The sequence below is a fragment of the Rhinolophus ferrumequinum genome, chromosome 18, assembly GCF_004115265.2.
Source record: "Rhinolophus ferrumequinum isolate MPI-CBG mRhiFer1 chromosome 18, mRhiFer1_v1.p, whole genome shotgun sequence".
In the NCBI taxonomy this organism is placed as follows: domain Eukaryota; kingdom Metazoa; phylum Chordata; class Mammalia; order Chiroptera; family Rhinolophidae; genus Rhinolophus; species Rhinolophus ferrumequinum.
The window spans coordinates 38,868,760-38,879,379 of NC_046301.1; the positions used below are offsets into that span (position 1 = coordinate 38,868,760).

At 36.8% G+C, this 10,620-nt stretch overlaps 1 protein-coding gene across 1 annotated transcript; it reads right to left on the bottom strand.

The window, feature by feature from the left end:
• Window positions 1-8,234: 8,234 nt before the first annotated feature.
• On the bottom strand, window positions 8,235-9,971 carry LOC117038447 (zinc finger protein 709-like). The gene is given in 5 exon segments (XM_033135424.1): window positions 8,235-8,265; window positions 8,267-9,004; window positions 9,401-9,461; window positions 9,654-9,780; window positions 9,912-9,971. Coding segments are annotated over 5 exon segments (1,017 nt in total).
• Between the last annotated feature and the right edge of the window lie 649 nt (window positions 9,972-10,620).

The window sequence follows — 10,620 nt, forward strand, 5'->3', positions numbered from 1 at the left end:
TCACCATATCCTGCATTCTTATGCGGGGAGCGGAAGCTGAGGCAAGAATGATGGGATGAGTGTATTTGAAGCGAGGGAGAGTATTTTGAGGGGGACTAATGACAATGTGTCTTTTACGGTAATAACTTTTTTTATTTAAACATTCACCATATTGTTTATGTTAAACGTTCACACATACTGTTTAGGAACTGGGAACAGTCAACCCTTCACTATCTAGGTTTTCTATATAATTTTAAATCCTTTAAGGCCCTGCATAATTTAAATTGGGCCATATTAATTAATTTATTCAGTGGGTAAGGTCCGTGGGGTCCCACTTTGTCAAGCCAATCTGTAAGTGGCAAAGAGCTCCTTTAATTTTAAGTCATGAATCATTGGTTCAGAGCTTCCCTCCTCAGTGTGGGATATTTTAAGACAACGGGTATTGTAACCACGGAGAATTTAGGGAAGACCACAGTTCTGATGGTTAAGGAGAAACACTGTCCGGTTTTTATATTGTTCTCTATATTACATTCATTAACCCCTCCTAAGATCATTAGTGGTAACTTGCTTAAATTTAATGGGATCCCAGGTATAACTGTAATTTGAGAGCTAGTATTTTTTTTTTTTTGAGAGCTAGTATTAACTGCTTGAAAGTTTCTGAATTAGTGCATTAACTCAGAATTTACGTTGCAGAGGCGCCAAACGCATGCACTTTTTTATGTGTTTTGCTATGTAAATTCTATTAGTATATTTTGGATTTCAAATTGTGGACCTCTGTTTCATTATTTTATCTATTATTTCTTTCCTCCTGACCTACTCTGTTTTGTTTCTTCATCACTGGATAACTTGCCTCTCTATCCCGGGAGGGGGTGCCTCTCTATCCTGGTATTTGTTAACTTGTTTCTGCTGAGAGGATCAAAACAATACCCTCAGGGTTAGGAGCCTCTCCCAGGACAAATGGTTTGTTCTGTAGGGTTTAAGGACCCTCGGCTTAAGAAAGGTTTGAACTAATCCCTTGGCTGTGCCCCAGTGAGGCCATGGGTGTTGTCCCCTTAATTCTGAAGGTCAGGATCTGGGCTGCAGTAGAGGCAGGGGCAGCAGCAGCAGAGGCACTTAGGGGTCCTGGGGAGCCCTCTGGTATCAGGTGTGGACTCAGCCAGCCACCTACTGGCTGCCCTTCTCCCCCCGCCCCCCACTTTCACTTAAATAATGGCTCCTTCAGAGGCTACCACTAGATGGGGCCACTTCTGGCACAGGTGATAGTTGGCCTTCTTGCCTGCCCCTCATGTCACACAGGCAGCTATTGTGGTTGGATCTCCTCCTCACTCTAGAGAGACCACCCAGGCTTTCTCATCAGCTTGTCCAGGTGGCAGCACAAGGGGTCTCCAAAAATATGGAGACCACTACTTATTACAAGATCAAAGGTGGGTAAAATAAAAATATGCATTTGCAATTGATTTATATCAAGAAACACTAACAGGAGGCTCAAGAAATGATCAAAACTATGTAGTTGGGGTGGCTGAAGTAACAGCCATGGAAGGGGCCAGGATGTGTTGCGGGGGAATTTTCCTTAATTAGACTTTCCTACTTTACAGATTTACTTAAAATAAACAGAGAAATTTACGTATACTATAGTTTACTATTTAACAGTCTTTATTTAACTTTAACTTTTGTACATTGGAAACTATTAGAAGATTTAATATCTTTAAACACTAATGGCTACAAATGTATAAACCATACAAAATGAAAATGTTCAAATCTCTTGCTAAATAAGAGGACATGTGGAGTCCTACTTCGTCCTTCCCCTATATCTCACCCTTGGGGGTATTTTCAGGAATAAGTAGAATATTATAATCATCAGAGGGTTCATTTTAGCCCCTTAAATGTAGTAGGATTGTCAAAGATTTACATAAGCTTTCAGCAGTTTTCCTCACATCAATTACAATAGGAATTCAGTTGCTTTAGCCTTTTTAATTTTCAATGTGCATACAAAAACTGATCTGAAAATAAAAAATGTACATCAGAACTTCAACGCATTCATCTTACATCTTCAGGTTCTCTTGCCTAAAAGGAACAAAAACTATTTGGTTCCACATTTCTCTTGCTTTCCTCACCTCACAGCTGTCAGTCATATTCCAGTCTCAGAGCCCAAGTGCTCAGGGAAACCAGAGCCAAAGGGCTGCTCTATTCAGGAGATAAAGGATCCAAAGGAAAGAAACACAAGTACTGGAATCAGCTCAGGTGAGCAGCCAGCTTCCCACAGGACAGAAGGAGAGCCATCTTCAGAAGGTTCCACATTCCAGACTCTCCAGGTTGAGACAGAACCCCTGGAGTGGGTCAGTCCCTGGGGAAGGAGGGAAGGGACCCCTGAGCAGCCCCAGGAATGAACCCTGGGAGCACCCACACCCACCTCTCCCCAGGGAATAATGGAAAAACCTCCCTCTTTCAGGCTTCATCTCACAGTGAAGAAACTCTCAGCTGGATTCAGTGTAAGGTTCTGACCCAAATGAATTCTCAATTCACAAACCCTAACCCGGGACACAGAACTCCTTTCACGGACTTTCTCAGTGTGCACAAATTACACTCTGAGCGCACCTGCACCATGGACGCAAAATTCCTACCTATGTCTAGAAACAGTCCTAGGGAACCACAACTAAAACCTCAGGGCTGCAGCTTCTCTCAGTGTAAAGGCTCCTCCATGGTGGGTGTGAGCAGATAGGACACCTGCAGGGAAGAACCACTGGGCCTTCAAGTACTTCCCTTTTGCAGGCTCCAGGGGGACCTTAGGAGAGGTCACTGACCTCTCCTCTAATCCTAGTCACATTCCTTTGGACCACGTGGATATTTTAAATGATGCAAATCCAGTGTTTGTAGGATGCAGCAAAATCACACAAACCCAATATCAATGTACATAGGAGAAAAGTGTAAAGCATTTTTCTATTCAACCAGGAAATCTACAAATATTATTTTCAGAAAACAATCATATTAACTAATAATTATTTCCACAGCAAGAAACTGTTGTAGAAACCATTAATCATACTTGAGCAATTCTGGTGTTCCAGTCTAAGCCCTGGAATTCCGTTCACATTCCCCTCAACCCCCTAAAGAAAAAGTAGAGAAGAGACCTCAGAATCTCACTCCTGAGGAGGATAAATGAGAAACAAGATGTTTAAACACATTCTCTGTAATACTGGAATATTTTGTTTTTCTGAAATTCATCTGTCTTTCTCCTTGGAAATATTGTATACTGCGTTTCAAGACTTATTGATTAATTACATTTTATATTTATTGAAAAATGGAGACTTTAAAAAACTTAATACATCTTTTGAGGCTGACAGACTCAAGGAGAGGCAGTGCTGACAGGACAGATCACCCAGGAAAGTTTCCAAAGAGGAGCCTCCACCGCATTCCCAAAGGATGTCTGTGCCCAGGGCAGGTCCTGAGGGAGAGGAACGGGGATTTCATACAACGTATTCAACGTGATTATTCTTGGCTTTCCTCTCATGTAAAATATTCAGAGACAAAAAATAAATATTTGAAAAGGAGCCATCCTTGACTCTGAAATTTCCTTCAAAGTTTGTTTCTGGTTTATAAACCAAGTTTTATCATTTGTTAACTAACACTCTTTCCCCACAAACCTAAAAGCCCCCGTAAGAACTTGTTAATATAAAACCCGGTCTTATTTTAATTTAAGACTGGATTAATATAATATAATATAATATAATACCTGGTCTTATATAATGTAATATATATATATATATATATATATATATATATATATATATATAAATTTTTGTTCCAAAAGACACATTAAAGGTGATAGTCCAGCTAGGTCTTATTTCCGGGGAAACATGGTAGAAAACAATTAAACAATTAAAAATATTTCTATGAAATAACTGGAAAAGTTTTCCTTTGACAGAAAAATGTACATTTAATCACATACAATCAAACAAGTGAAAACATGAGGAGGGATTACATTCGGCTACAAGTAACAGGAAACACCCACAGGCTTCCGACAGGAGGAAGGTGTTTGTTCTCACATGGAAATATCAAACAAAGGCAGCCAGGGTACAATGCACCAGAGAAACAACTTCCCATGCTCTTTTTGAATGAATCATTGTAGATGTTGTCAAGAAAACCTACTGAAACTATTAACAGCATAAGGCATTTCCTGCACAAATTTGACCTTATATGGATATATTAACAATTTAGAAAAAAAGGGGATCAGACAATACTTCCAAGGAAGAAAGTCTTAATCAGTTTCCTGGTGGACACAAGAGACCTTATAGAAAAATCCAAACTCTGATGGATCTTTGATGTGGATCTTGTGAAGACATCAGTGAAAACACACACCTCTAAAAAGATGGAAATCAAAAACTTGGTGGTGGTTTTGAGGATACATTTGATAAGAAAAGCAAAGAATCTGGAAAATGGGCTGAAAGATGATTTCCTCAAAGCTCCTATGTATCTATCTGTCGCCTGGTTTGGTGGCTTCAAAATCTGACTAATGCTTTTATTTTTTAAGATTTTTATTAAAATGTAGCTAACATACAATATTATATTAGTTTCAAGTGTACATCATAGTTATTCAAAAGTACCCACATAGTTATTACCATATTATTGATTATATTCCCTATGCTAAAGAAGTGATCACCATGGTAAGTCCAGCAACCATACCATGCTATCACAATGTTATTGACTGTATTTCCTATGCTGTATATTACATCCCCAAGACTTATTTGCTTTATATCTGGAGCTTTGAACCTCATTCCCCTTTATCTCCACCCCCCTTTTAATTTTTAAATTATAGTTGACATTCAATGTTATTTTATATTAATTTGAGGTGTACAGCATAGTGGTTAGACATTTATATACTTTATGATTTCCCCTGACTAGTCTAGTACCCACCTGGCACTATAGTTATTATATTATTATTTATATTCCCTATGCTTTATTTTACATCTCCATGACTATTTTATAACTACCAATTTGTATTCCTTAATCCCTTCAACCTTTATCACCCTGCAGCCAACCCCCCTCCCATCTATCACCCTGCTTTATCTAGTACCCATCTGACACCATATGTAGTCATTACAATATGATTGACTGTATTCCTTATTCTAGACCCTACATCCCTATGACTACTGTGTAACAACCAATTTGTACTTCTTAATCCCTTCCTCTTTTTCACCCACCCCCAACACTTCTCCCATCTGGCAACCATTAAAATGTTCTCTGTATCTATGCCTTTGTTTCTTTTGTTCTTTAGATTCCACTTCTAAGTGAAATCATGTGACATTTGCTTTTGCTGACTTACTACACTCAGCACAATACCCTCTAGATCCATCCATGTTGTCGCAGATGGCAAGATTTTATTCTTTTTTTTTTTTACGGCTTAGTAATATTCCATTGTATACACTCATATGTACCACCTCTTCTTTATCCATTCATCCACTCAGGGACACCAAGGGTGCCTTCATATCTTGGCTATTGTAAATAATGCTACATTGAACATGTGGATCAACACATCCCCCTCAAAGTAGTGTTTTAGATTTCTGTGAATAAATACCCAGATGTAGGATTACTAGGTCTTTCTTTGTCTCTTGTTATACTCTTTGTTTTAAAGTCTATTTTGCCTGGTAAGTATTTGTACCCTAGCTTTTTGTTTGTTTTAATTTTCATGAAATGTGTTTTTCTATCCCTTTACTTTCAGTCTGTATGGGTCTTTTGATCTGAAATGATATGAGGGCAGCATATATGAGGGTCTTGTTTTCTAATCCATTCAGCCCACCTATCTTTAGATTGGAGCATTTAATCCATTTATATTGAAAGTAATTTTTGATAGGTATGTAGTTTGCCATTTCATTATTCATATATATATATATATTTCTATCTTAAAGTAATCCCTCTAAGATTCCTTGTAATACTGGTTTGGTGGTGAAAAACTCCTTTAGCTTTTTCTTGTCTGGGAAGCTCTTTATTTGTCCTTTGATTCTAAATGATAGCCTTGCTGGATAGATTAATCTTGGTTGTAGGTTCTCGTTTTTCATCACTTTGAATATTTCCTGCCATCACTTTTAATATTTCCTGCCAATCCCTTCTGGCCTGCAAAGTTTCTATTGAGAAATCAGCTGGTACTCTTATGGGAGTTCCCTTGTAGGTAACTACATTTCTCTTGCTGCTTTTAAGATTCTTTCTTTGTCTTTAACCTATGGCATTTTAATTATGATGTGTCTTGGTGTGGGCCTATTGGGTTCATCTTGTTTGGGACTCTCTGTGTTTTCTGGGCTTGTATATCTATTTTCTTCACCCATTTAGGCAAGTTTTCCATCATTGAGTCTTTAAATAGGTTTTTAATTTCTTTCTCTCTCTCTTCTCCTTCTGGCATGCCTATGATGTGAATGTTATGCTTGATGTTGTTCCAAAGGCCCCGTAAGTTCTCATTTTAGGGGATTTTTTTCTTTTTGCTGTTCTGATTGGGTGTTTTCTACTACCTTATCTTCTAAATCACTAATTCAGTCCTCTGTTTCATCTAATCTACTGTTGATTCCCGCTAATGTATTCTTCATTTCAGTTATTGTAGTCTTTATTTCTGATTGGTTCTTTTCTATGTTTTGTATCTCCATTTTTATGTTTCCTATCTCTTTGTTAAAGTTCTCCCTGAGATTAGTGAGCATCCTTATAACCAGTGTTTTGAAGTCTGCATCTGGTAGATTGCTTGTCTCCATTTTGTTTAGTTCTTTTTCTGGAACTTTGTTGTATTCTTTCATTTGGGACATGTTTCTTTGTCTCCCCATGACTAATGCTTTCTTAACTTCTGCCTTCCAAATGCATGCAAGGCTATTGGTGAATTCTAACATGAAACCATAAAGGGAACGGTTCTGAAAAACCTAATTCCTAATATTACCAATGAGTGGGGATATCTACAACTCTAGTTTTATCCTATGACAAGTCTCTTTTCTTAAAGTCTATTCACCATATCCAGGCAAAAGGAAAACAAACAATAAAGGCCCAAATAGGAAAACAATAATTTACCTGACAGTATATTCTTTATATTATACAAAATAGTTTATTCCAACTAACTATTAACATGGTAAATCAAAAAATGTTCTTATACTTGCCATCCCCTATGTCCCCCCTCCCCAAAAAATACTTTTTCAGTAAGAAAGTTAGGATATATACAATGAACTAGGCATATCCAGGAACTGTCACTAGACTAGTAGGAAAACCCCAACAAATAACCAAACTGTCATTTTTTAAATGATGCCTTAACATGTAACAAATAAAATATTATACAAAAATTAACTTCATATTACAAATGCACATCAATTAATTTATGGATCCAACAGTTCAAAATGGATAAATATTTTTAACTGATTTAAGGAAAAAGCACTACCTATTAATCTTGTGTACTATTGTTGAAAGATGACTCACAAAACCATCTCACCATAATATTCATTTCATAAATTAGTAAAAATCCACATCGCAATGATGTACTTTTGGAAAGAGGCTTGATAAACACCATATATTTACAAATTTAATAACAACTCTTTCCTGTGGAAAGTTTTTTGGAACATTATACATGGTTTAATTTCCATGAAGCTTTCTCATGACACTCCATTTATATTTGTTTTGGTAAAAGTTTTCACTTGTAAGGAAGGATATGAACCATTGAAGTCTTTCACACACTGTTCACATTCAAGAGATTTTATCCAGTGAGCACTTTCATACCTTCAGAAAAAACGGGAATTAAAGGCTTTCCCACATTGTGAATATTCATATAGTGTTTCTACAGTGTGTACTCTCCTGTGTCTTCAAATGGTTTTGTGACAAGTGAAGGCTTTACTAATATTCACATTCATCTGGTTCTCTCCAGTGTGTTCTTTAATGTATTCCAAAGTAACTGGGATAAATGAATGCATCACTACTTTTTTTTTTGCACTCAGTTTTTCTCCACTGAGATTTCTTTCATGAATTTGGAAACTTAGAAGTGAAAGTTTTACCACATTTTTACCTTCACAGGGTCTCTTCTGTGTGAGTCCTTGTGTGTGTGTGTGTTTAGTAAGAAACTGTAACATCCTCAGACTTTATCGCATTCTTTACATTCATAGTCTTTCTCTCCAGCATGAGTTCTTTTGGGTGTTTGTAAGCAACTGTAATCTCTATAGGTTTTACCACTTTTTTCTTCATTCATAGAATCTCTCTAGTGTGATTTTGCATGTTTCTGAAAACAGCTAAAACATTTGACTGCTTTACTACATTTCACATTCACAGGGTTTCTGTCCTGTGAGTCATTTTGTGTCTTCGTAAGGAACTCTGATCTGTGTAGGCTTTCCTACATTGCTTACATTCATAGGGCTTCCCTCTAGTATGGATACTTTCGTGTCTTTGAAGATGTCTGAGACAACCAAATGCTTTTCCACATTCCTTACATTTATAGGATTTCTCTCCTTCTTGAGTCCTTTCATGTGCTTTCAAATTTTTATAATATCTGAAGGTTTTACCACATTGTTCACATTCATAAGGTTTCTCTCCAGTGTGAGTCCTTTCATGTGTTCGAAATGAACTGGGAGAAAGGAATGCTTTCTCACATGCCTTACATTTATAAGGTCCTTCTCCAGTGTGAGTGATCATGTGTGCTCGAAGGCTTGAGAGCTCACATAAGGCTTTCCCACATTCCTTACATTTGTAGGGTTTTCCCCTAGTATGAGTTCTTTCATGTCTTCGAAGATAATGAAGACAACTGAAGGCTTTACTACATTTTTTACATTCGTAGGGTTTCTCTCCAGTGTGAGGCCTTTCCTGTATTTGAAACGAACTGGGATAAATGTATGCTATCCCACATTTCTTACATTCATATGGCTTCTCTCCATATTTCTGATACTCACAGGGATTGTGTCCAGTGTGACATTTGATGTACCTCTCACCAGATGACTGCTGCATGAAGACTCTTCCACTCATACTGTATTCCCATGGTTTTACTCCACTTTCTTCACTTTCACAGATTTCCTCTTCCATATGACTTCTGTAAAAACCAAGATGCACATTAGTAATGATTTCTTTACTAATAATTTTATATTTTGTAGAATATTTGAACTATATTTTTATGATTTATAGCAACAGTGTAGGTTTTCTGCTTTGTGTAAATTGTTTGGATTAAAGATACTGAATTTTCCATAAGAGAACTTCACCCTTACTGGTATCAAAACAGTGATATCACATATAGAGATTATTAATATTGTTTCCTAGTGAACTATTTTGTAAACACTGACCATCTATGTCATATATAAGTAATTTAGTAAAAATTTTCTAAGAAGTAATAAATTTGAAGGAGGGGTACTTTTATTTTCTTCTTTTTAAAATTTGGAACATAGCAGGATTCTCAAGTGTAACACTGTTTTCTATTGTGAGTGTGACTCACCCCGGTTTTCTCCCCTGGTTTTTGTACTGATCTTCAATGTCATAATCTTCAAATTCTTTCCCTAAAAGCAGACCCCAAAAGATAATTCCAAAGTATTAGAAAGTATAGAAAAATTATTAGATTCTAGTTCTATGATGAGCTGTGACTATCCCCAGTTTATTTATCAATGTCCTCCATTTCCACCATTCTTGCTGATGGGCAAGAAACACCTGGCCTCTAATTAACAAGGTGAAGATTAAGTTGTCATGCATACCTACTGAGGCCAGGTCCCTGAAGATTTCCCACATCACATCTCTATAGAATTTCTTCTGTGAAGGATCCAGTAAGGCCAACTCCTCCAAGGTGAAGGTCACAGCTACATCCTCAACGGCCACTGAGTCCTAAAACATCCCAATATATGTGATTCATGGGACTGACAGCACTGGGCATCTAGACTCCATTTGTAGGAAGGTTACATATGATTCTGTCATCACCAAACATTTATCCTATGATGTGATCATCAGAAACTTACTCTCAGCCCACACTTCCTCATTAATTTAATAGCATCATGAACACAGGGAAATTCATACATTTTTACTGTGATCACATTACATCCTATTTTTTCCTAATGGCAGGGTGCTTAGCATGTTGGGAAATGACAGAAATGCTACATAGATGAAAAAAATATTATCATTTTAAGACCATCATTCCATGTGATAAAAATTATTTCATCTCTTTCCACATTCCTTACTATTTACAGCACTCCATGAAGCAGTGGGTCACATCTACATGAGATTTCAGTGAATAAAAACATAGTGAAGAACTGGAAGCTTTTTCTTCTATTCCTATCACCAAACATGAGAGTCCAGGAGGCCTGTGGAAATCCAACTTTTAATCAACTCCAGCTGACTGTATCATCTTACAGTCATCTACACCGTTAGAAATATAGGCATACTTTGTATTATTTCACTTAGTTTTATAGTGCCACAGATATGGCATTTTCATCAATATAGAGACAAGATCCTCCACCAGAAAAAGATTATGACTTATTGAAGTCTCAGGTGATGGTTAGCATTTTTTACTAATAAAGTATTTTTAAGTAAGGTATACACATTTGTTGTTTAAACATAATGCTATTTCACACTTAATAGACTGCAGTAGAGCATAAACATAACATTTATATACACTGGAAATCCAAAATATTGATGTGACTTTCTTTATTAATATTCGCTTTATTGTGA